General features: G+C 37.1%; 4 protein-coding genes across 5 annotated transcripts; all 4 read left to right on the top strand.

Moving 5' to 3' along the window:
• The first annotated feature begins 372 nt into the window (after nt 1–372).
• LOC147297722 (F-box/kelch-repeat protein At3g06240-like) lies at nt 373–2,637 on the top strand. Its single transcript, XM_086236066.1, has 2 exons — nt 373–689; nt 1,434–2,637. The coding sequence occupies exon 2, from the start codon at nt 1,472–1,474 to the stop codon at nt 2,528–2,530; it is 1,059 nt and encodes a 352-aa protein (XP_086092192.1). The 5' UTR covers nt 373–689; nt 1,434–1,471; the 3' UTR covers nt 2,531–2,637.
• LOC147297721 (Trypsin family protein) lies at nt 2,550–7,857 on the top strand. Of its 2 annotated transcripts, none has more exons than XM_086236052.1 (6): nt 2,550–2,694; nt 4,615–5,122; nt 5,269–5,412; nt 5,978–6,218; nt 6,567–7,067; nt 7,192–7,857. In XM_086236052.1, exons 2-6 carry the CDS (start codon nt 4,628–4,630, stop codon nt 7,623–7,625), a joined length of 1,815 nt encoding a protein of 604 aa, XP_086092178.1. In that variant the 5' UTR covers nt 2,550–2,694; nt 4,615–4,627; the 3' UTR covers nt 7,626–7,857. The 2 variants fall into 2 exon arrangements, with proteins under 2 accessions (XP_086092178.1, XP_086092173.1); XM_086236047.1 differs by lacking the exon at nt 2,550–2,694 and adding an exon at nt 3,503–3,729.
• Nucleotides 7,858–8,883: 1,026 nt separating this feature from the next.
• On the top strand, nt 8,884–14,431 carry LOC147297720 (uncharacterized). The gene is made up of 12 exons (XM_086236059.1): nt 8,884–9,206; nt 9,840–9,905; nt 10,014–10,102; nt 10,624–10,670; nt 10,751–10,831; nt 10,926–11,085; nt 11,175–11,475; nt 12,233–12,349; nt 12,929–12,995; nt 13,085–13,116; nt 13,626–13,689; nt 14,029–14,431. Exons 1-11 carry the CDS (start codon nt 8,995–8,997, stop codon nt 13,687–13,689), a joined length of 1,236 nt encoding a protein of 411 aa, XP_086092185.1. The 5' UTR covers nt 8,884–8,994; the 3' UTR covers nt 14,029–14,431.
• Nucleotides 14,432–18,101: 3,670 nt separating this feature from the next.
• On the top strand, nt 18,102–24,949 carry LOC147297719 (Lojap-related protein). The gene is made up of 5 exons (XM_086230053.1): nt 18,102–18,416; nt 22,857–22,983; nt 23,822–23,960; nt 24,070–24,158; nt 24,432–24,949. Exons 1-5 carry the CDS (start codon nt 18,168–18,170, stop codon nt 24,551–24,553), a joined length of 726 nt encoding a protein of 241 aa, XP_086086179.1. The 5' UTR covers nt 18,102–18,167; the 3' UTR covers nt 24,554–24,949.
• The last annotated feature ends 127 nt before the right edge of the window (nt 24,950–25,076 follow it).

Below are 25,076 nucleotides of genomic sequence, written 5' to 3'. Positions count from 1 at the left end.
GTTTATTTGATAATAATTACATAATCAAACGATTTATGATTTAATTAATTTTTACAGAGATGATTTTTAAATAATGATCTAAAAAATGAACAATTTTGATCATAAAAATACATTACGGAATGAGAATAATAAAGAAAAAAATTAGTGGAGAAGGTAGATTAAAGAAAATGGATAATATTTTCCTATTATAAATATATATACACAAAATTGAAAGTCTGAAATTATTTAAATTTGTATAGGAGTGTAAGTGTGTAACAGTGTAAAAGTTGTAATTTGCCCAAAAATAAAAAATTACATATGATTTTAGCCTAGAAATAGAAAGTTCAAAGGATTGGAATAAAAAAACCTAAAAAAAAAAAAAGTTCAATAAATTCCCTTGCTTGCGCGTGGGAATAATGGTGGGATTCGTCGTGGAGTTTTTTCGCAGAATTAATCGCACACATGTTTTTTTTCCTTCGCACACGTCACCGAAGACCCCCAATTTGTTGACTTCATTTCTACTTCTCTGAGAGAGAGAGAGAGAGAGAGAGAGAGAGAGGAGATAGTCCCGATAGAATGAGTATTGGCAGTGCCAATTGAGCTCGAAGAAGAAGCAGACCAACCAACCCAAGCTACGAGGTGGGAGACTGTCACCGTCGGTGGATTTACATTTTCTAAACCGCAGAGGCCAGAGGGCTATTGATTTCTGGGTATTATTGCTATTTCAATACATTTTGTAGCTATGAGCCTATGACTCCTTTTTTTTTTTTTTTTGGAAATCTTTCGCTTAGTTTCTTTATGAAAATGGGCTTTCTTAAATTATATTTATGTGGGTTAACATTTTTTTCTGCTATTATAAAGGTTCTTAATTTCTTATATATGGGTACGTAATATTAGAAAGTTACAGACTTTTACAGACCCATGCTTATTAGTACCTGATTTAGAATTCAAGCTTGTGTATTTGCAGTCTTGGAATATTACATTCACATTTATCCTTGTGGAGTATTCAATCTTGTGAACATGGGTGTTGTGTACTTGTGTTGATGTCCAAACCCATAACAAGGGATAATTGCTTTATGATAAATACTCTTCTTTTTACCATGGTTTATTATTATTATTTTTATATCAATTTTTACAATGGTTTATCATTTATGTAAAAGAGTTGAGAAAAAACTAAGAAGAGAAAGACCAGCATTTTATGATAAAGTCATGGATTTGTATATGGTGGGTCAAGATTAATTTCTGATGGTATGCTCCTTTCTCCACAAAGAGATGATTTAGTAGTTTATTCTTAGAATGTTAATGGTGGCATGAAGAATAAAGTGAGGGAATTTTGTGTGTGTGAAAATTCTTTCCTATTTAATGCAAAAGTAGAAAATGTTGGGTATGAAAATTAGTTAGGAATTGGTAAATAACTGATTTTGCTTACTTGTTTGGGCTTTGGTGCATACCAGATTTAGGTGGCTCAAAGTTACTCACATCTGATATCGCAATGTCAAATGAAGTAGGCATGCCAGACCTTTCACCAGATATCATTGTGGACATACTCTCTCGGCTTCCTGTCAAGTCTGTGTGTCGATTCAGGTGTGTGTCGAAGTCATGGCTCCATCTTACAACTGAACCCCACTTCATCGAAACCCATCTCAACCGAACCCAGAGGCAGAAAATCATTCTCAGTTCTAATAATTCTCTCTTCTCCTTGGACCATGAAGCACCTATAGATGATGATATGTTGCCCGTGGAGCTTGATTTTCCACTCAAGGGCGAGCCCTGCCCTAGGTGGGTTCAAATGTTGGGTTCCTGTAATGGTTTGGTCTGCATCATGCCTGTACCAGAAAACATCTTTATATTCAATCCTTCCACTGGAGAGTCCATGAGAGTACCAGATTGCCCCATGCCAATCCAGGATGGGGATCCACCAGTAGATTTTGATGTACACAGTTTTGGTTATGCTCCTTCTATCAATGATTACAAGTTCATCAAGATTACTTGTGGATGCTTTTTATTCATCTTTTCGTTGAAAAACAATTCTTGGAAAAGGCTTGGAGACTTTCCTTACAAATACCTTTCGGATGATTCAGGGACGGTTCTCAACAGGGCTGTTCACTGGTTATGTGAGTGCCCTGGAGGTCCCTGTGTCATTGTTGCTTTTGATTTAGCAGAGGAGAAGTTCTCAGAGTTGCCCCCACCTGAATCTGTCACAGATCATAAAAAATTTACAACTGGCATTTTGAGAGGGTGTCTTTGTTTACTACACCAGCATGATAATTGGAAGCGTTCATTTTGGGTTATGAAAGAGTATAATGTGAAGGAGTCTTGGACTACGATTTGGATAACCGACTCATATTTTGCTTTGAAGCCATTGTGTTACTGGAAGAATACCAAGATATTACTGGCGAGAAATCAAAAACAATTGCTTCTGTGTAATCCAAAGGATGGAACTTGTAAAAAGTTAGTGGCAAATGGCCTTCCTGTTCCATTCTATGCTATTACGTATGTGGAGAGCCTCGTCTCTCCAAACTTTCTCAGCAGAACTAATGGTTGTATTTAATCTGGTGTATACCTTTCTACTTCTATGCATATGCACTACTTAATTCTTGTTATGAACTGAGCAGACTTTATATCTTGTGGTTAATGAAGTTGTTCCCTTGTGTATGATTCTTCACTTAGTTTTGGTGGAATTCTCTGCTGATTTGATGGTGGAGAATAAAGCAGGTGATTTGTTATTACTTGTTATGTGATTAGTTCATTTGTACACAAATTTGGTAATTGCTTTGTAGTTGTTGAGGTTCAAGAATGACAATGACTCTATGAAGCATACTTACTTAGTTGTCTAAAGTTCAAGTGTGGTTCAGGTTGAGCTAGGACTGTTCAAAAATCCAATTCAATCCATCAAATTTAACCAGTTCAATAACTTCAACAGACGAAATTGGATTTGATCTCTAAATTCAAAAATTGACATATTTAGATCGGTTGAGGGATTTTCAGTGAAAATTCAATCTAAGCTGGAGGTGTGACCGTGTGAGTATACAATATAGTATATAACCATCTATATGTTATATGTATCATTATTCATTAGTGATTAACAAATGCATACGAGCATACCGCATACGTGGCCTAGGAGTATAGGATTTCTTGGGTTGTTGAAGAGAAGAAGAAATAGATGAAAATCAGAACCCCTTGGAACCAACTTTAGCCCATTAAGAGTAATAAAAAAGAATCCACAGTAGCTGAAAACCCATATTCTCCTTAAATATTTGGATCTAATCTCCAACATTTACTTAAAACGAGTGACATTACATTTATAAAAATATATTATTTCATGACGTGACACCGACAAGTATTCTATTCGGTACTCCGTAGGCGCGAATGTGATGCTACGTACGGAAATACAACAGCTCAGACCCAAGAGAGACACCTCTTTGGGTATTTGCATATAGCCCCTTACACAATGCATTATTTCCCACCAAACTCCTCTTCCCCATAAACACAATAAAGTTCATTAAAATAAGCGCACAAGCTGCTTACTTTACCAGACTAATTTTATGGGTTTTTATAGCAACGACAACCACTCTGCTGCATTCGAGCAAAGTGGCAATCCCAGTGGCTTTTGACCAGATTCTTGCTCTAATTTGGCTGAATTGCTATGTGGGTTTGTTTGTTTTGGGGTGTTCAGTGACTGTGAGGTGCCTGCAAAAGAACCCATATAGTATTTACTTTCTTCTACACCACCTCTACCATTGCTGACCAGTGAGCTTTCTTCTTTCTAACCCATTTTAAGTCTTTGCGTTTTTGTTCAAGTTATTTTATGCATGAAATTATGACTGTAGACTGTAGTTCTCATATCTGAAAAAAGTTTGGTTTTTTGGTTTCTGCTGGGTTTTTCTTTTTTCTTATATACATGAGCTTAATGAATTCCCTGTTGTGTGTTGCCTTTGTGATTGGATTTTGGGTATCCATTAAACACCGTTTGGAAATAAGTTTTTTCTATTCGGAGTAAAAACTGAAACATTTCGATCGTAAGTTACAAAGTATTCATAGCACCTGGGCTTTCAGCTAGCCTCCAAGGCCTCTGCTATGTTTGGCTGGTGAGACATAAGAGGACAATGGAATGTAGAAGATGTTCTTTTGTTTTTCTTAGATTTCAACAGTGAATGTCTAAGTGAATCTTTGTTTAACATTATTTTTGAGAGCTAGAAAACGGAAGATTTTAGATTATTTTTTTCTTCATTTCCTCCATTTTCTAGGCAACTACATAATTGGGGAGGATAATCATTACTTCGTCAAATCTCATGATTTCATTTTAGGAATTTTTTGTTTTAGTCTTCAGATGATGCTAAAAGTTGTTTAGGGTTTAGAGAATGCCTTTCTTTATGTGTAGTGGAAAACATCATAATTATGAATTATTTTAACTTTTTAAGTTTATTATCCCTGCTGTTACTGTAGAAGGACTTTCCACTTTTTTTTTTTATTTTTAATTTTTTTTAATGTATAAATCAAGCAAGGAAGTTGTATTGCTATTTGTTGCAAATTTGTAATCCCGATCTCTCCCTTTGTTCCACCTGTTCATAAGTTGTAATATTAAGACCTTAGTATTGGCTTCCTTCAGTTTTTTTCTCAATGTTATCGTGCTAGGTGAACTGAAAATATGGAGCGGACCAGATTTAATATGAGGATTCGTTGTTCTGGTTCAACACCATCAGAGGAGTCAGCTTTAGATCTTGAGAGAAACTGTTGCAGTCATTCTAATTTGCCTTCGTTAAGTCCACCAACACTTCAACCTTTTGCGTCAGCTGGACAGCATTGTGAGACTAGTGCTGCTTACTTCTCATGGCCTACCTCAAGCCGATTGAATGATGCTGCTGAAGAGAGGGCAAACTATTTCACAAATCTACAGAAAGGGGTCCTGCCTGAAACTCTTGGTCAGTTGCCAAAAGGGCAGCAAGCAACTACATTGCTTGAACTGATGACTATAAGGGCATTTCATAGCAAGATTTTGCGGTGTTACAGTCTTGGAACAGCAATAGGGTTTCGTATTCGACGGGGTGTGTTAACAGACATACCAGCTATTCTTGTTTTTGTTTCCAGAAAAGTTCACAAGCAATGGCTCAGCCCGTTACAGTGTTTACCCACTGCCCTAGAGGTCAGCAAATAATGCTAACAATAATTTGATTTCTCGTTCATTTTTTTTATTCAACAATTATTGTTTGGGGGTTACTGGTGCCTGTTCTATCTGATTTTACTTGTGTTTTAAATTTTAATTGAAATGACTCTTTTTAACTTAATCAGGGGCCAGGAGGTGTATGGTGTGATGTGGATGTGGTAGAATTCTCATATTTTGGGGCACCTGAGCCAGCTCCCAAAGAACAGTTGTACACAGAAATTGTAGATGACTTGCGTGGAGGTGATCCATGCATTGGCTCAGGTTCTCAGGTTACCTTCCGACCTTACCTTCTTTCTATGAACTAATTTATCAAATGGGAAATTGGGAATGCACTAGATTTAATTTCGTACAAAACATGTGCATCATTTTTGGTGGAATTCCTAATATATAATGATAATTAATCGCAATATGGAGACTAGTTAATTATTTCCAGCCTTGATTGAGGTTTCATATTCTTCTATCTCATGTACCATGTCATTTTTAAGTCTTTAATCTTTTATCAAAGTCAATGGCTCAGACCAAAAGAGAAAAAAAAAAAAAAAAAAACAAAGTCAATGGCATATAGGGCAAGGCAAGAGCCATTAGCTTGTAAGTTTCAACTTAGCCTTCTGATTTCTCTCAAGACTCACTTTAATATGTTGGAAACACATAGTTGGCACTCTATTGAATTGCCACACTACTAAAATCTGGTACACCATTGTTAGGTACTTAGTAAATCCATGTCTTATTCTGTTACTGTCTACCGCATCACTGTTATCCTGCCTTATTCAGGGAATTTTTCTAATCTGAATGCTGGTAAGTACACTGTTGAATGTTTCTATTGCTTGTATTCAGGTGGCAAGCCAGGAGACATATGGAACCTTGGGTGCTATAGTAAGGAGCCAAACAGGCAATCGCCAAGTTGGTTTTCTCACTAATCGGCATGTTGCGGTTGACTTAGACTACCCAAATCAAAAGATGTTTCATCCCCTACCCCCTTCACTTGGACCTGGGGTGTATCTTGGTGCAGTGGAGAGAGCTACCTCATTTATCACAGACGAACTCTGGTATGGCATATTTGCTGGAATTAACCCAGGTAATGAGGATTCAAAAGTTGGTAATGTAACTTACATTGCTTTTGAATATGGATTTGATAATACTCTTTTCTTGAGAGTGTTCTTCAAATTTGAGTAGCTTGTCTTTGTTTCATTGACCAGTCTGTCAATTGATGTCTACTTCGCTAAATTGAGCAAACTCAATTTATGGTTTTTTAGCATTTACATTACAGGTATAGGTCCCAATATAACTTAATTGTCCCATTTCCCTCCTTTTTTCACTATTAATAAGATTCCTCCCTTTCCCCTTCCCCCCTTTCCCCTTCCCCTCCCATAAAAAAAGGGAAGGAATAGAAACACATATTTATGGTGTTTTCACATTGCTGCAGAGACGTTTGTGAGAGCAGATGGGGCATTCATTCCCTTCGCTGATGATTTTGACATGTGTACTGTTACTACATCCATGAAAGGTGTAGGGGAGATTGGTGATGTTAGAATAATAGACTTGCAGTCTCCAATAAGTACCCTTATTGGGAAGCAGGTGATGAAGGTTGGAAGAAGTTCGGGCTTAACTGCTGGAACTGTATTGGCCTATGCCCTCGAGTACAATGATGAGAAAGGCATATGCTTCTTAACAGATTTTCTTGTTGTTGGTGAGAACCAACAGACATTTGACCTTGAAGGAGACAGCGGAAGCCTCATAGTACTAAAAGGTGAGAATGGTGAGAAGCCACGGCCAATTGGGATCATATGGGGTGGTACTGCTAACCGAGGCCGACTTAAATTAAAAATTGGTCAACCTCCTGAGAATTGGACAAGCGGAGTTGATCTTGGGCGTCTTCTCAATCTCCTTGAACTTGACCTCATCACAACTGATGACGGGCTTAAAGGTTTGTGCTTTGGAAATTGTCTTCTTTGCTGGTTCCCCCAGGATTAATGCATTGTATTTGTGTATCTTTGACTTTTTATTTGTTGTTGGTCTGCATATTTATTCTTTGTAAATGTTACATGTAGTGGCAGTACAAGAACAAAGGACTGCCTCGGCAACAGCAATTGGATCCACCGTTGGTGACTCTTCACCTCCTGATGGGATGCTTCCAAGGGAAAAGCCTGAGGAAAAGTTTGAGTCATTGGGTCTCCAAATTCAGCATATCCCTTTACAAGTTGAACCCAGCAGCCCACCTAGGAATCCATCATTAGTGGAAACTGAGTTTCATCTGGAAGATGGGATCAAGGCGGTTCCTAGTGTAGAACATCAGTTCATACCAAGCTTCATCAGAGGGTCCCCACTACATAAAAAGAATCAGATGGATAGAACGGTTTCTGAGAATCTCTCGTCGTTGAGGAATGGCTGTGACGAAGATTTTTGTGTTTCACTGCAGTTGGGTGACAATGAAGCCAAGAGAAGACGCTCGGAAGCTTCAACTAGTACTGAAGATCCAAAATGAACATGATCAAGATTACTGGCTTTAAAGCTTGGGGAACCGACCCATGTCCGGACTTTCTAACCCGCAGTGAGATGTTGTAAGTATAAATTTCAGTTCAAACAACATGCTCGAACTACATATTTTTAGAAGTGAGTACAATGATGTCTGGTTCACTTGGGTCCAAGTTTACAATTGTAATTTTGTTATACAGAGCAATCGTGAATGCAATCCAGCTACCATGTTTTGAGAATTATTTATCTTTTCTTATTAAAAAAAAGAACACCCTTTTTTGTCCTGGCTTCCATTTACTTTTTTTCCTATTTGGGTTTTGAACTTTCTAAAAGAACGTAATTAACATGAGAGTGAGACAATTTTTTTCTTGGTGAGAAAAAGGGCTACCGTCCAAAATTGCAACCCAGGTGAAGATTAAGGCCAAAGTTGGCTAGACTGTCTGAGTGTGACTACAAAATTGCATCCCTGTACGTGTGAGGAATTCTGCACTCCATAATAAGACTGGAGAGGATGGAAACTAATCACTATCAGGACTTTGCCGTACAGAGCCAACTGCAAGGGACAATCAATCATCTGAACCTTTCCCAAGTTGTCAGTACAGCACAGCACCCAATACTTCCTCTTCATTTCTAGAGGCATAAGTATAACTACTCCAATTTCTCTCATTAAGTCAAAGAGGTACATGGTTGCCTAATAACCTTGTAGGCTGTAGCCTGTAGCTAAGACTTGAATTTTGGGTTTACTTCCATGACAACTCACCATAATTTTTTATCTATCATGTGTAGAATGATAGAATCCCTTCAATTTGACAATTGTATGTAAGACATTTAGACGCCCTTTTTTTAAAAAAAAAAATTATGATTAATCAACTGTCATGTAAGAGATTTGAACTCATTCTCTGACAAAGAAAAACTAATATATCATATCAATGAAATGTTCTTTGTAAAAATAAAAAACAAAACCTTGATGAAATAACAGAAATGCATTAAAAAAAATTAAGAAAGGAAAAGATAAATCATGTCAAATAAATAAATTGATGCTAAACTGAGGAAAATAATTAGTAGATTAAAAGCATTAGCGGTAGTGGCGGTACAGGTACTCGGTAGTGGATCCGAGTCAAAATAAAAAAGAAATAAAAAAGAAATAAAGACGTCAACAGGTAAAAACTTTTTTTTTTTGTGGATCCGAGTCAAAATCCCCAAACTCATTGGCGGTAGTGGCTATCAAAAAGAAAGAAAAAAAGAACTTATTGGCGGTAGTCCGTCACAAAAATAACATAAAAAAGAGACTCTCTCTCTCTCTCTTAGCCACTTCCCAGTCTCTACTCTCCCGGGGGTTTATCTAGGGTTTCGTCTTTCTCTCTTTCTCTGTGTCAGCCATGGCGAAGCCAATCCGAGCCCATCGCTCGCCACCTTCAGGCTCCGGGTCCGGCTCATCCTCCCGCTCGCCCTCGCGCTCCTACACCAACTCCGACTCGCGCTCCTCCTCGCGTTCTCGCTCTCGATCTCGCTCCAGGTCCTTCACCCCCACCTCCTCTTCGTCCCGAAGTGGCAGCTCTCGTAGCCGGAGCCCCCCTCCCTCCAGAAAAAGGTTCGATTCTTATTTCGCGCTCTTATTGACACTACGGTTTTTGGATGTTGTGCTATTTGGTTGCGGATAAATTCCGGGAAAAAAGTTAAAGAGGAACATCAAACAATGTATATGAGTTTGGATTCAAGGCTTCTTTTTTTAAGTTTAAATTTTATTTCATTTATATTTTCTGCTGATTTATAGCATTCACTTATGCATGTTTTGAAATGATGCCCTTTTGTTTATTTTATCAAACACTGTTGCTGTTAGGGTTTTGGTTAATAGGCTTTCTGATTAAATATTTTTCGTTGTTTGTATTGGTCAGTGAGAAACTGTACCGATCGATATTAAACATTCAACATTGCTTCAAAAAATATGAATAATTTGTTAGTTGGCGGAGATTAATTCCAAATAAGTTTAAGAATATTGAGAGATGAACAACACAAACTGCAATTATGAGTTGATTAATTGAATAAGTGTTTTTTTGGCTGAAGATTAGCTGAAGAGGTCAGAGCAAACCAAAAAATATAATTTTCATATCATTTAAATTTTAAACCATATGCCTTTCCTTTTTTCAGTACTTCTGTCCCATTTGAATGTCATTGTGGCGTTGCGTTTTGTTTTTTATGCCAAGTAAATTAATTTGTTTTCCAGTCCTGAAGTAGCTAAGCGTGGTCGTTCTCCACCACCACAATCTAAAAAGACATCTCCACCTCCAAGGTAAAGATAGTGTTGGCCTTGATTTCAGTTTTCTTTGAACTTCTGGTTTTTTTAGTGGTCGTTAGAGGTGAATGCACATCTTGCATCTGCTAACATGTAACCTTACAGGAAAGCTTCTCCGGTTAATGAGTCCCTTGTTCTTCACATTGATGCGCTTACGAGGAATGTGCATGAAGGCCATTTAAGAGAAATATTCTGTATGGTTTTGTTTTATATCTTTTATTATTTGACTTCATTTTGCATCATGAGGATTTTGTTGGTGGTTTTAACTTTTACTATACATAATGCTGGAGGAGTTGATTCCTCTGTTATTTGGATTTATAAATTTTGACTTATTAGTCTTGCTTTTTGCCACATATTGCAATAACTTAAAAATCAAGCTGGAGGGGTTTCAATTTAGAATTATGGCAGATGTTAAACTTTTAAATGTTAAGTGTCTCTACCCAATGAGATTCTCATATTAGCCATCAGACAAACTTTAGAGTCTTTCAAAGATTTTTTATCTTTATGTAAAATTGCCCAAGGATCTATTCCAAGAAACTGTAAAAGTAGCAATTATGACTCCAAATTCAGGCAACATTTGTCATACAAGTGTTTTGTCTCTGCAGCCTGTGTATGAAAAGTGCTTACATCATTAGTTCATATTGTAGTTGTTAAATGCTGATAAATAAACAGGGTTGTGGCAGTGTTTCTTATGTTGTTTTGTATTATTTTGTAGGTAACTTTGGTGAAGTTGTCAATGTAGAACTAGCAATGGATCGTACTGTAAGTTCATGCGAGATTTTATTCTTGATTTTAAAGTAACTTGTCTTGGTACAAGTTTGTGACACTGGCTATGTGTGCAGGTTAATCTTCCAAGAGGATTTGGATATGTTGAGTTCAAGACGAGAGCAGATGCTGAAAAAGCACTATTATACATGGATGGCGTAAGTTTTCTTGAAGTGTGGTGGTAAAAATGGCACTATTATAATATGACCATAACATATTTTGAATATAATGTTTTTAATTACCTTGTTGCAGGCTCAAATTGATGGTAATGTAGTTCGAGCAAGGTTTACATTACCTCCACGTCAGAAAGTATCACCAGCCTCTAAGGCTACTGCCACTGCTCCCAAGAGAGATGCTGTGAAAACTGATGGTGTCAATGCTGATAAGGATGCACCAAAGCGACCGAGGGAACGTATGATCCTTATATCTGATACCTTTTATGGCATTATTTATGTATTTTGTCTACTGTCAGTGATATATTTTTTAACTGAATGATAACAGCTTCTCCTCGTCGGAGACCACCTCCCTCACCACGAAGGAGATCACCTGTAGCACGCAGAGCTGGATCTCCAAGACGACTACCAGATTCTTCACCGCGTCGTCGTGCTGACTCTCCTCCTCGTCGTCGTGTAGAGTCTCCTTTCCGCCGCGCTGATACACCTCCAAGGAGGAGGCTTGCATCTCCACCCAGAGGTCGTTCCTCATCTCCGCCACCAAGGCGGCGATCCCCTGCTAGGGCCTCTCCAAGAAGGATTCGTGGCAGTCCTGTTCGTAGACGCTCTCCTCTTCCTCCAAGGCGCCGGTAACTATTAGTGTTAGAGCAATTACTTAGAATTCTTCACTCTTTGGGTGCTTCAAAAATAAAGATACTACTTTTCACAAACAATGACTTTTCACAAAAATATAGTATGGGTTCTGGTCATGTTTTACTGGTGCTGCATGCTGGCAGTCCAAGTAGAAAACGCTGTTGATTGAGTACATGTTGATGCCCTCATAACAATACTATTTATTCCGGCAGTTTATTGAATATCATCTTGAATATTTAACTCACTGACGTATTATATGTCCCTTTCCTTGTGGGCCTGCCCTAGATAAATACTGCCCATGTAAATTGTGCAATGGCAAAAATGAAGTCTGGTTATTAGGTTTCAATTATGGAAATTTCATGTTCTAGAAATATTTAAGTTGTGGAATATATTTATGAAATGCAATGGGAAGCACAGATTGTCCAATTTCAGATATGCTTGATTAATGGAGGAAAAAAAACCTATAGGACAACTCCTTAAAGCCAATGCTATTTGGACCCCCAGTCCATCTTTTAATTCTAATTGAGGTGAATGTCTATATTTACTGGTGGAATGTGCAAATATCGTGATATTTACTGTTCAAACAGTTAAAGGAGGTTTCGACCCATATCTATTGGATTGTAGCTAGTCGTGAATTGCAGTAAAATGTAGATGTCACTCTATCAAGTGTCCTTACAAATATGAGTTTGTTGAAAGCTACTTTGTGTCTATACTTTTGGTCCAATCTTATAAACATATTTACTTTTCATTCAGTTCACCTCCTAGACGGGTTCGCAGTCCTCCCAGAAGGTCTCCAATCAATCGTAGGCGTAGTCGTTCTCCTATTCGTAGGCCTGCTCGATCACGTTCAAGATCAATCTCCCCACGGAGGTAACATTTAAATATCTAAGTCTTGAAGCCAAGCCTTTTGTTCTTAGAATTAGATCATGTTTCTTTTTTATTTTGTTTCCTGATTTCTTTTTTACCATTTTTAATGATCTGGATACATTGGAATTGGATGGAAATTGTATTTGTTATGTTCACTGAGTTTGAATCTTATGATGCTTATTCATATTTGGATGGACATATCTATGCTCAAGGATAGGCAGTTTGTCTTTTATGTTTGCTTACCCATGTCTGTATGGGTTCAAATGTATGTAGTGCAATAGACGTTTGCCACCATCTCATTATCGACCAAAGTAGATATTGCTTGTTGAATCAAGTGATATGCCAGTATTATATTCTGGGAGCTGGTCTTTTTAACTCCAGGCATCTCAATGTTGTATTGTTTACTATGTATGTTTCTAATTATTATTTATTATATACTAATTTTTTCATGTCCTTTTGTTTTAGATGAGTTATATTTTCGTTTAAATACTAGGTTCTCCTTATTAGTTTCCTGTCATAAGTTTGTTGTTACTCTGTAACCTAATATGTGTGCCTCTTATTGATTGTGCTTGTCTTCAACAGAGGTCGAGCACCAGCTACAAGACGTGGGAGGTCATCATCATATTCTGGATCACCTAGTCCACGCAAGGTTTGTTTTTGATAGTTTGTTAGTTTGTTTTTATAGAGAAATTGGATTGTGCGATACCTTACATGCCTTATTTCTTTCCAATCAAACAGGTAACCCGAAGGATATCTCGTAGTCCAAGAAGGTAATTTTGTTTATGAATTTTTCTTTTTTCTTTCTTTGATGTTTTGATCTGGAACGGTTTCTTTCCGTGTTCGTTTAAATCTATTTTATGCTCTCACCATCCTATAAAGTATGCATATTAATGCGAATAACTGTAATGTTTTCTTAATCTCGTCCTGAGTATGCATTCCTTGCTAGTGTACTTTGGTTCTGATTTATGCATCTCTTGCTAGTATTAGAGCTGTAAGATCTGCTTGGCATGGTTTGAGATTTTCCTGCTTGTACTCATGTTGGTCTAATGCTGACTCTAAATAGCCAAACGGATTCTCATGAATTTTTCTGAGTAGTTCCTTTGCATACGTGTATGTCTAAATCATATTAAATACCCCAATTTGAACCACATAATTTGGGCTTAATACATAGGCTGTGGCTTCAAAATGATTATGTTTCATGGGCTTGGTGGGCTGTTTGGTTTTTAACAGCTTTGGTCCTTGGCTGTAGCTTGTTCTGATGAGAGGGTGTTTTATGTAGGCCTTTGAGGGGAAGAAGCAGTGGCAACAGCAGCAGCAGCAGTTCACCTCCTCGTAAGCCATAGGTAATACATGTCTCTTTCCCTCTCTCTCTCTCACTCTCACTCACTCGTATTAAGCAAGTATGCTTTATGTTTTTCCTGCTTGTACTCATTGGTCTAATTCTGGTTCAATAGCCCATAGCAATGCTCAGGAATATGTCTGACCAATTTTTAACAGTTTCTTTGAATACCTCTATATCTAATTGTATTGAAAACGCACCTGCACTACATAATGTAGACTTAATACTTGTTCTTGTGCAGTAGCTTAAAAATTGCTCATGGTTTTCTGTGGGTCAGGTGTATTGTTTATAATCGATTTTGTATTTGGCTTTTGCCTGTTCTGATGGAGGGTGCTTTATGTAGGTGTTTGAGGGGCTGAAACAGTAGCAGTTCACCTTCGCCATAGGTAATACCCGCATCTCTCTCCCTTCCCCCCCTCCCTCTTACCTTACTCTTCGCTCCTTCCCTCCCCCTCTCCCCCTCTCCCTCGCTTACTAAGTAGCCATGGATATGTAGTATCAAAATTCTCAAGAATGACTGATATTCAAGGAGTTGATATTTCTGTGTTGGTTTATGAGTAACCAGGGCCAAATTGTAGTGTTATTTTCGGCTGATTTTTTGCTACTTATCTTGTTTACTTTCATAACCTGTATCCGTACAATGTGGAAATGACGTTTTGTGATTGAATATTGGTAAAAAGCTATTGTAAAAACAGGTGTTTGACTTGAATTTAACATGGTGGTGTTATGAATTTTATGGTGGAATTTCCAAATTGCCATTCCAATAAATTGAGCCAATCTGATTATGTGGAAGGAGAATGACTGTTTATGTGGAAGCAGTCACATCAAATATGTTGCTTGTTTAAAATGAACTAAATATTTTCTTGGTGTGATCTCTCTAAGCAGTTGATTTGTTTGGAGAAATCAACTACAACTACTACTGTAACTTGTAAGAAACTTAAGTGGCACGGTGCTTATATTTGGTGGAACTAGGGGTGTGATTTGGATTGGAAAATCCGAATCCGACCGATTCCTATCTGAAAATTTTCAATTTTATTCTGTATCCGAAATTGTCGAATCCGAAAATGCCGAAATTCGAAAATTCTGAAAAAAATTGGATTGGAATTGGAATGTTTATGTAAATTCCGATTCCGATCCGAATTCCGATTCAAAAAATTTCGAAATGTTCCGAAGGCATTCCGATTCAATATTTCCAAAATTATGCCAATTTATTTCATATTATATATTTTATCATTTATTTAGTATGATACATATAACATATATTTTAAAAAAGATGACTAATACTATTAATATAAACATATGTACATTATAAATATATGTGTATCATAATAACATAAATGGTAAGTTGGTAACACAAACACCCACATTTTTTCGTACATGTAATTACTATTTTTTTTTTTATTAGGGAAGGGAATTGAAGATATGGAGCAATTCTACAGTTATTCCAACTAGAATATCCCACTAGTTGTAATTACTAATTACTAAATATTTAAACTTATTATTTTCAAAATTTCAAACATGATATATATATATATATATGTGAGTAACGTATCTACTAATGACATTTATTCTAACAATGTTGGATGAGCTCCAAAGATTAATCCCCCACCTCTAAGATATGTGCTATTAAGCCTATTATACATTCATAGTGACATTTATTTCTCTTATATAATATGTATGTTATAATATATAATATATACCATTAAACATACACAATATATATCATACATAATTTATTTCTTAACATACATAATCTAGCAATGAAAAACTTGCTAAATTGCATCTTTTTTTTTTTTTTTCCTTCTTTTCTAGATTTTTTTTATGGTAATGGTATGAGATGGTATGGTTCTAAATGTTATTTAAATTAATATTTTGAATTTTCTTTTTAAATTGGACATATATTTTAATTACATTTTAATATAAATATTGAAATGCATCATAATCTATTGTCTTTTAATTTTTGTTTGTTTGTTAATTTCATCATTATTCTAAAAAAAATCAAAACATGTTCTAAAAAATATTATGAAAATGTGAAAATTTCGATTTTTTATTCGAAAATTTCAAATTTTATCCGAAAGTTCCGAAAATGTTATATTCCGAAAATTCCGAGAAATCCGAAAATTCCGAATCGGAATGAGATGTTGAAATTCCGATTTTTTGGAATGGAAATTGGAACATAAATTTCATTCCAAAATTTTTTGGATTGGAATTTGAACACCCTATTTCCGATCCGATCCGGCCGAAACACACCCCTAGGTGGAACTGGCCCAATGGAGGCTGTCAAAACTGTTTACGGGATTGCCTCCATAGACCATACTATGACTAACCCCATCTCCAATCATAGTTTTGGGAGCTTGAGAGAGCGATGCATGGTGAAATTGTGGAGTCAAATTATCGCTCTTTTATCATTTGACTTTAATGAGAGAGTGATTATAAGAATATACACATGTGATAGAGAAGTATTAGGACATGTCTAGAATGATAAACCTGAATCCTTTCTCATTGAATGGGTGATGAGAACTCAAACGTTTTATGTGGAGACTATAGGCATGCAATGTTGAATCTCATATAATTAGATGAAGACCACATAACCGTGAAGCGACAAGTAATTCCGAGACCTTCCTATGATAATCACAACTGTCATAACATTGATCGGACCGTCATGATTTTGCACTTAAAGAATGATATATTTACTATAATTTCACTTTCCATCTATCGCCTTTTAGACATGATTTTAACATAGCCACCTATTTTTGTCTCTAAAAATATAGAACATTCGAATTATATGTATGATGTGTCTTGAAATTACCTTAAGCACCCATTTGATTTAGGTTTTGGAAGCTTAGGAGTAGAAAAATAATTACATTTTCATATTTGGTAAGTGCATGCATTAGATGATATTCTCATAGTCCGATATTGTGTACCCCACAACGAGGTTAATAAACAAATAAAAGCAATGAATTTGAGGATGAGAGGAAGATGAACATGCTCCAAATAGGCTTTTTTTTTTTTTTTTTTTTTTCTACTTATATCTCTATAAGTTATAACTCTGCGTTCCCACCCACACAGAGGAGCAGTTGAGGTATCTCTTGAATGTTGGACGACAGTGACTCTGCGCCCAAAAAATTTCGAAAATTACATCGAGCCATTAGCTCTCAATATGGCTTCGGTTGGTTTTTGTAAAGCTCTACTCGAAATAGTTATTTCTCTACAAATAGAGCATTATAATGGAGGGAACCATATTCAGTTTAAATTTGAAGGAGATGAGAGAGAAAGGTTATACTCCATTATGTGGGAGTATTTGCCAGCCGTAAAACTACCATGTTAGGTTTTGGGTGCTCTGTGAGGGAGCCTTTTTTTTCTTTTTCTTTTTTCCGGTATGCCTCTCCGGCTCTCCGTGAGCAAGTAGACTCGAGAAAAAAGGAATGAATGGTTCCTCTGTTCTTTCTTAGCTCATGGGAATTTGATACCCCAAAAAGTGAAAAAATGAATCATTTCTCTTAGCTTGGATTTGGTTTTCCTTTCGCATGGGAAATCATTCATAATGTTTTTTCAAAATCGTTTTACTTCATTTTATTTCCTATTACTATTTACTACAAAAACCAAATAGGGGAATTGAAATAAAAAGGTATTTTCTGCTTTACTTTTCAAGCATTACCAAACACAAGAATCTTACATTTCATTCTCACTAAAAAATGCATAAGAATTAATTTTCTAATAATTCAATTTCGTAAATCAAACGGGCTCTAAAATCTTATATTAGATAAGGGAGTGTTTCCTCAAATTACTAATTATCCTTTTAATAGGAATATCGTTAATATAATGGAGATGGATCCATGAAACTATATTTTTTACACGAGTTTTTTTGGGCCCTACTTCATATAAGATTTCAACGATCCTTATAAAAAATTAAATAAATCGAAAACTATTTACCTACAAAGATTAAATGATCAACATTTCAAGTGTTTATTTTATTGACTATTTAATTTTTATAAGTAAATGATTTCTGATTTATCTAATTTTTGCTATGATAATCCTTTAATAATAACCTAAATAATAGACAGTTTGGATCGTTGAAATCTTATGTGGAGTGAGCCTCATTAAAAACTTGTGTCAAAAATATAATGTCACGAATCGCCCCCTAATATAATAACTCATTCTTACAATCTTACCTGAACTGTTTTCTTAAAGAAAAAACCCAATTTTTTTTTTTGGCCACTAAAAACCCAACTTTCTTTAAAACCAAACTAATGCTCGAGCAGCTTAAAAATTAAAGAAAGAAGAAAGAAGGTAGTACCCAAAAAAAAAAAACAAAGGAAAGACTGGGCCGAACAGGACTAGGGATACTGGAATAGCTTACTGCCTCTGCCTAACCCGAGCCCAAACCCATATATGGTTTGATACTCGCTAGTATGATAGTATCTATCCACTATATTTTCTCTCATCTTCAAAACTCTGTGCAACCGTACCAATAGAGCAACAATGGCGGTGCCCGTTACTCTGTCTTTCGGCGGAGCTGGCGCCGGAAACCGATTCTCCGACGACCTCCAGAAACTGGGTCGTCTTCAACCGAAGCTCTATCAAAGTCCCACTAAGCTTTCTTCTCATAAATGGTTGCGCTGCAAGTGCTTTTGGCAAGTACCCAGAAGCAGGAACCTAAATATGACGTCCAGAGAATTGCTAACATTGCGTTCCGCTAATGGGAAAGGAGCTGAAGATAGTTTCATTCCGGTATGCTATTTCAATTTTTGTGCCATGTGAGCTGTGTTTTGGTTTTGAATTGTGTGGAAGTTCTGCTAAGAAAAGAACAAAATTATGAAACAAGTTTTGGTTTGGTTTGGTTTATTATTATTATGTTTGGTTGGAGAACTGGTAAAGAGCAAAAGAGAATGTATTTTTGAAGCGTATCTTGTAGATGGTATACTCAAGTAAGCCACATTGGAGACTTAAAAAAAGCAGTGGTTCTTGTTTGTGTGATTTTCATTCTGCTTTCGATATGATTAGTTGTATTTGAATCTATCATAGGAGAGTTGGAGACTTATCACTTTTGACTTGTGGTCTCACTGAAAGTGATTAATAGTTTGCTCCCATTTCTCCTTCTTTCAGAATTAATATATTAAAAGCTTCTTGGTGAAATCTGGTTGAGAAAGTATATACTTTTGACAAGGGTCTTTATTGTGTGATTGTTTGACAGTGTTTCTAGCATGCGATAATGTTACTTGTTGTACACGAGACCTTGACTTATTATGCTTGCTTTGTAGTGAAAAACACCTTCCAGCCTTGTCTTTGATGTATTCTAGAGTTAGAATAATTAGCACACAATATAAAGCAGCAAAAGTAAACACAAAGAACACCAAGATTTGTTCTCGAGGTTCGGCTAACTTTGCCTACGTCCCCGTGTGATCCTTTGAGAATCACAGCTGCACTATGATTAGAAAAGAGTTACAAGAGTGTGTTGATATAACCCTAGAACTAACCCAACCCGCAGCCACTTCTTCTCTCTCCCTGATCACGAAAACTCTCACCCTGTTTCTGGTATTCTATATGCTTTTTCTAGCCTTGCAGCAGCCTATTTATAAGCTTATAGGCTGCGGCATACAATAGGTTACAGCTGGGAAATCCTATTCCTAGTAGAATTAGGTAATAGGCCTAATTACTAATTCTAACCTTGTACACTTAGGAAAACTTAGAACTTCCTTCCTTAACTAGGAAAACCTTGCGCAAGCTTTTTAGCATTCCTAAGAAAACTGTACTCAACTAGGAATTATCTAAAACAGCTACTTTCCTATTTTAATCAATTTCCAGAAATATTCCGGCGAGCCAAACACAACAATCTCCACCTTGGTGAGTCGGAAACAAAGCTACGAATGTTGTACCTTCGAGATATTCTCTAGTCTTGAAGTAACCTCGAACAAACCTCTAAGAACCCTTTCACATTGGCAAAAAACCTATTGCCTCAATGCACCTTAAGTGAGAAGGTGCTTCACCTCAATCAACTAACTTTGAAGATTGAGCAAGCTCAACCCGAGCTTGTACCTTCGAATCTTAATTGCAGCCTCAAGATTCTCTTCACCGTTTGTTCCATAAACCCATTCATAGCCAACGTTCTCCTTGGATTTAGGAACTAACTTCCAACTGAAGTTCCTTTGTAGAGACAACCTAGCACACCTCCGACGTTCCCATTCCTTGCTCTCACAAGCCCCCTTGAATGTAGCCGGATTTCCCTTACTAACACCATAGTAACCTCTGTCCTTTTCCCACCAAAACTTGTGAGTTAGCTTGATGGTACTTTTGGGCTTGGACTGCCTTGTGCTCTTTTGCTCCACCTGTTCTTGAACCTTTGTTGATTGTTGTTGCTGTCCAAACTCTTCAACCCTTGTGTCATGCTCCACTAGCTCAGAGTTGGCCTTCTCTTGAACTGAATTTACCTTCATAACCACCTTGGTTGCCTTCATGGTTGCATCTTCCTTAACAACAATCAAACCTTCCTCATCTTCCTTGACTTCCCTTGTTGCATCTTTGAAGTCAATCTTTGATGAATAACTAACCAAGCAACAATCATGGTTTGTTGCTTCTTCTTCCTTAGCCGTAGCACTTATTTGATGAGACTCTTCCTTTGTGAGATGATGCCTTTGCTCTCCCTTGTTACAATGCTCCATGAGCTCAACATCCAAGCTCTCTTTGGTAGACGCAGCTGCTCCACCTATCACTGTAACCCCGGAAAGCTTGTAGAGATTATTAGATTGCACAACTCCCTTCAGGATCACACTTGATCCTTTTAAGACTTGGAGCTTCCCTGCTCTAGACTTGAATGCATACCCATTCTTCTCTAGAGCTCCAAGAGAGATAAGATTTCTTTTCAATGTAGGAATATATCGCACATTCCCAAGCAACCTAACAATTCCATCTTGCATCTTCACCTTGACTGTGCCGACGCCATGAACCTTGCACACAGAGTTATCCCCCAACAAAACTTTGCCCTCACTAGATTCCTCATATGTATGAAACCACTCCTTGTTTGCACACATATGAAAGCTACATCCGGAGTCCAAATACCAAGCATGTGGAGTAGAATTACCTGAAGATACCACCAAAAGCTCCCCATCGTCGACCACGACGTTACTTGAGTTTTCAGCTCTTTTCTTCTTCTTCTCCAGCCATATATGGCAATCCCTTTTCCAGTGGTCTAGTGAACCACACTCGAAGCAACCACTTTCTTCATCGGAATCATTGGACTTCCCCTTTTTGCTAGATCTGCCCCTCCTTTCCTTCCCTCGACTCTTCTCCTTGCCCTTAGCGTAAAGGCCTTGTGATGACTGAGTGCCTTCAGTTAAATCATCTAACTTTGCATATGACTGGAGCGCTTGCACCACGTCATCAAGCTTTAGAGTCTCCTTTCCAAACATCAAAGTTGTTCGGAAGTGCTTGAAAGAAGATGGCAGGGATCTCAGCAAGATGATAGCCTTATCATCATCCTTGTAAACTTCTTCGACCTTGTCGAGATTAGCTATGCAATGCTGAAATTTGCATACATGATCCGCTACATCTCCACCTTCTTCTAGTCGAAGTCCGAAGAGTTCATCCTTCAAGAAGAGTTTATTGGACACCGTCTTGCCCATATAAACACTCTCTAACTTGTCCCATGCTTCTTTTGCTGTCATCGCCTCTGTGATGTGAGACCTCACGGATCTTGTGAGGTGGATCTCTATTGAACTCTTGGCCTTCTTGAGAACCTTGTTCCATGTTCCTTCTGACGTGGTTGTCGGCTTCTCACCAAGAAGTGCATCATCCAGATCCTGCTGCACCAGCACGTTCTTCATCATCCGTTGCCAATCTGTAAAATCATCCTTGCCATCATATGGCTTCAAAGCAGGCCTTAAATCTCCTAAGTCCATGCTTCGACCTCCTCTAGACATCGCAGACACCTATTAGCCAACCTGGCTCTGATACCAATTGTAGTGAAAAACACCTTCCAGCCTTGTCTTTGATGTATTCTAGAGTTAGAATAATTAGCACACAATATAAAGCAGCAAAAGTAAACACAAAGAACACCAAGATTTGTTCTCGAGGTTCGGCTAACTTTGCCTACGTCCCCGTGTGATCCTTTGAGAATCACAGCTGCACTATGATTAGAAAAGAGTTACAAGAGTGTGTTGATATAACCCTAGAACTAACCCAACCCGCAGCCACTTCTTCTCTCTCCCTGATCACGAAAACTCTCACCCTGTTTCTGGTATTCTATATGCTTTTTCTAGCCTTGCAGCAGCCTATTTATAAGCTTATAGGCTGCGGCATACAATAGGTTACAGCTGGGAAATCCTATTCCTAGTAGAATTAGGTAATAGGCCTAATTACTAATTCTAACCTTGTACACTTAGGAAAACTTAGAACTTCCTTCCTTAACTAGGAAAACCTTGCGCAAGCTTTTTAGCATTCCTAAGAAAACTGTACTCAACTAGGAATTATCTAAAACAGCTACTTTCCTATTTTAATCAATTTCCAGAAATATTCCGGCGAGCCAAACACAACATGCTTGTTGAGGGAGCCAAAGGGTATGGAACTATGGTTATCAGTCCTTTCTAATTCTCGATGAAATTGCTCCCTAAAGAGAATGAATTAAATTGTCTATTGCCATCCTTATTTTTTATGTTGTTTTGTCTATGTGTGGCTTTGAATCGATATGAGATTTAAGCTTGGAGCTTCTACATGTATGTAGCATATATATTTATAATATATATATGTATATATAAATATGATTCATATGATTCTTCCTGTGTTGTTTTGTGTATGTGCTACTTTCATTTATGTTCTTATGAGATTTTCTATTGTCATCCAGTCATGGCTGAGATAATTTATATCCCCCCTCCCCCCCCCCCCCCCGCGCTCTCTCTCTCTCTCTCAAACACACACATGTATGTATATATACGTGATGTTTGATCATAAATTTTAATGGTGATTAAGATAATCAGTGATCAATGACCTTAGGAAACTCCTCTCCCTTATGAATGAGGGGCCGGGTGAGTTTTGGGTTTCCACTCCTAATTGGTGCATGTGAAACTTCCCTAAAAGAAAATGAAAAAAAATTGTAAGCAATGTTTATAAAATCTTGTAACGTGTAGTTTGTCATTTTTAACCTTGAATGCTGATTTGTGAATCAATGGCATATTGCAGAATGTGAGTGAAGATACCGATGATATGTTTGATGACTTGTTTGATAGATATGGAAAGGTAGTATATCAGAGAAATGACAGGAAGCCTTCTAGCACAGAGATTGATGACGACGCCGAAAGCTTATCATGTAAGTTCATATCACAATCAATCTGATCAAGATTCTTTCCAGTGATAGATGTAGATTTTGTTTTTGTTTTCCTCAATTTTGGCCCTAATGTTGCGTCGTGCCTTTATATAAATATTCTTTCTGGTTTTCATGTATATTCAGTTATATTCTTAAATCGTTGTCTAAGGTTTTGTGAATTCTCAACTTTAGAGAGAAGGGGTTGTGTTAGGTAATACAAGGGCAGATACGTAGTATGAGGGCCCAATAAGTGGAGCAGGAAGCTTGAAGAAGAGAGGGGGGAGGGAGGAGAGCATGGATTGGCTTTTGATTATCTAATGTAACTTGAATTATCTCTCTAACATATATAGGAAGCTGTATATGTTATGTATTGGCCTTTGATTATCTAATGTACCTTGAAATGATATTTTTCAAATGTACTTGTATTTCCCTTTTTTGTTGACCACTAAAGTGAATTAAACAGCAGGAAGCTCTTAGTGAAGGTAGTATTTGCATTAATATCCATAATGTCCAGACTAAATGGATGCAAATGGACAATTGATCTGCATTATTGAATATCTGCAAGTAGTGTGTAAAATGAAAAATGATTCATACATGTGTTTATGATGGATTAGCATCTCTTTGCAGGCTTATGCTAAAGGATTGGTTTGTGTGTACTATGGTTCTATTACAATGTCCAGTCATTGAGCATGGTTTTTCTTTTAGATGGATTCTTCCTTGCTGATTATTTACTTAGAATTAAAGTCAAACCATAATCTCTGGGTGCATGAACCTGAACCTTCAAAATGCGTGATGTACTTACTGTTTGCAACTTATTAATGATTTCCTTCAATCTCTTTAGTTGCTGTAGAAATGGCCAATGTTGCAAATGACGTAAAAGCAGGAGATATAAAGGTCCTTTTTGTGAAGCCTCTTGTATATTGGACTCGGTTTTTTATTATTGCCACAGCATTTTCTCGTCCTCAAATTGATGCAATTAGGTAAGGGCTTCACAATTAACTTTATGATTGCTTTATGTTTGAATTGCATGCTAAATTATGAGTCAGACTTGGCAGCAATATTTGACCCTCCTTTGATGTTGCAATTTAGGTCCAGGATAAGAGATCTGGCAGAGAAAAAGTATGGAAAAGTTCCATCTGGGGACTCAAAACCAAACTCATGGACCCTGTTAGACTTTGGTAAGTATCATTTCTTCACAATGTGGTGAAACTTGGTAATTTTGGATTTAATTCGGAACAAACGTGTTGTGCATGTGTTATTTGGGTATCTGGGATTTGACCTTCCGCTCATTTTGATCTACATTAATAAAGATGCCATGGGTAATATGGACCTACACTGACCTTGTGTGGTTGGAGCGTCTTTCTAGAAATTGTTGATCCTGCAAGCCAAAAAATTCTTCTTTATGAATTCCTAATCTAACACAGAATGCTTGAGTTGGGTCTTGATTCCAGGTGATGTTGTTATCCATATATTTCTTCCGCAACAGCGAGCTTTCTACAACTTGGAAGAATTCTATGGTAATGCTACGCCCATTGAATTGCCTTTTGAAAACCATCCACCATTTCGAGGCTGAGAAACGTCTTTGATTTTCCAAACAATCAAACTCAGTTCTGATGGATGCATTCTTTGGATGGCTTATGCGCCTCTTTCAACCTCTGCCATTTTTGGATGCTTGATCTACTGTCTCACTCGCAGAATGAGTGACAGAGTGTTACTGAACAGAGTTTCTGGGCCCAGCCTGGTTGCTTTGGATGACCAATTATCAGTGAGGGAGCAGTAGGCATGGTTTAACTGTGTAAGCATTATTACGACTTGCATTCTAGTTTTGGTTCTAAGGAATACTTATGTTTCCTCAGGGCATCAAAATGAACGGTTATGTTAAGAAGCTTGCAAAATTACTAGTAATAAGTGTATTTTTGTATAGTTCTTTATTTATTTATTTACTGTGATATGTAAGTTGCTTTCTTAATCTAGTCTTTCAGTACCATCTTTAAAATCAATTAAAAATATTATGTGAAACTTTTCACGTAATACCCCCATGGCATGCTCTAATTTTGCCACCCTTGTTAAAAAAAAAAAAAAAATTGCCAGGTGGT

Source organism: Dryas octopetala, chromosome 1 (genome assembly GCF_963921425.1).
Source record: "Dryas octopetala chromosome 1, drDryOcto1.1, whole genome shotgun sequence".
Taxonomy (NCBI): domain Eukaryota; kingdom Viridiplantae; phylum Streptophyta; class Magnoliopsida; order Rosales; family Rosaceae; genus Dryas; species Dryas octopetala.
The sequence above is the reverse complement of the archived record's forward strand: the minus strand, read 5'-3'. Positions and strand labels throughout refer to the sequence as shown.

What these genes read in the sequence shown, in the direction of transcription:
- LOC147297722 (XM_086236066.1), top strand. Translation starts at nt 1,472, where the DNA reads ATGTCAAATGAAGTAGGCATGCCAGACCTTTCACCAGATATCATTGTG.
- LOC147297719 (XM_086230053.1), top strand. Translation starts at nt 18,168, where the DNA reads ATGGCGGTGCCCGTTACTCTGTCTTTCGGCGGAGCTGGCGCCGGAAAC. An exon ending in CTGAAGATAGTTTCATTCCG is followed by an intron (nt 18,417 to 22,856) that starts GTATGCTATTTC and finishes GGCATATTGCAG; the next exon opens with AATGTGAGTGAAGATACCGA. An exon ending in ATGGACCCTGTTAGACTTTG is followed by an intron (nt 24,159 to 24,431) that starts GTAAGTATCATT and finishes TCTTGATTCCAG; the next exon opens with GTGATGTTGTTATCCATATA.
- LOC147297721 (XM_086236052.1), top strand. Translation starts at nt 4,628, where the DNA reads ATGGAGCGGACCAGATTTAATATGAGGATTCGTTGTTCTGGTTCAACA. An exon ending in GTTTACCCACTGCCCTAGAG is followed by an intron (nt 5,123 to 5,268) that starts GTCAGCAAATAA and finishes TAACTTAATCAG; the next exon opens with GGGCCAGGAGGTGTATGGTG. An exon ending in AACTGATGACGGGCTTAAAG is followed by an intron (nt 7,068 to 7,191) that starts GTTTGTGCTTTG and finishes TGTTACATGTAG; the next exon opens with TGGCAGTACAAGAACAAAGG.
- LOC147297720 (XM_086236059.1), top strand. Translation starts at nt 8,995, where the DNA reads ATGGCGAAGCCAATCCGAGCCCATCGCTCGCCACCTTCAGGCTCCGGG. An exon ending in CCTCTTCCTCCAAGGCGCCG is followed by an intron (nt 11,476 to 12,232) that starts GTAACTATTAGT and finishes CTTTTCATTCAG; the next exon opens with TTCACCTCCTAGACGGGTTC. An exon ending in AGATCAATCTCCCCACGGAG is followed by an intron (nt 12,350 to 12,928) that starts GTAACATTTAAA and finishes TGTCTTCAACAG; the next exon opens with AGGTCGAGCACCAGCTACAA.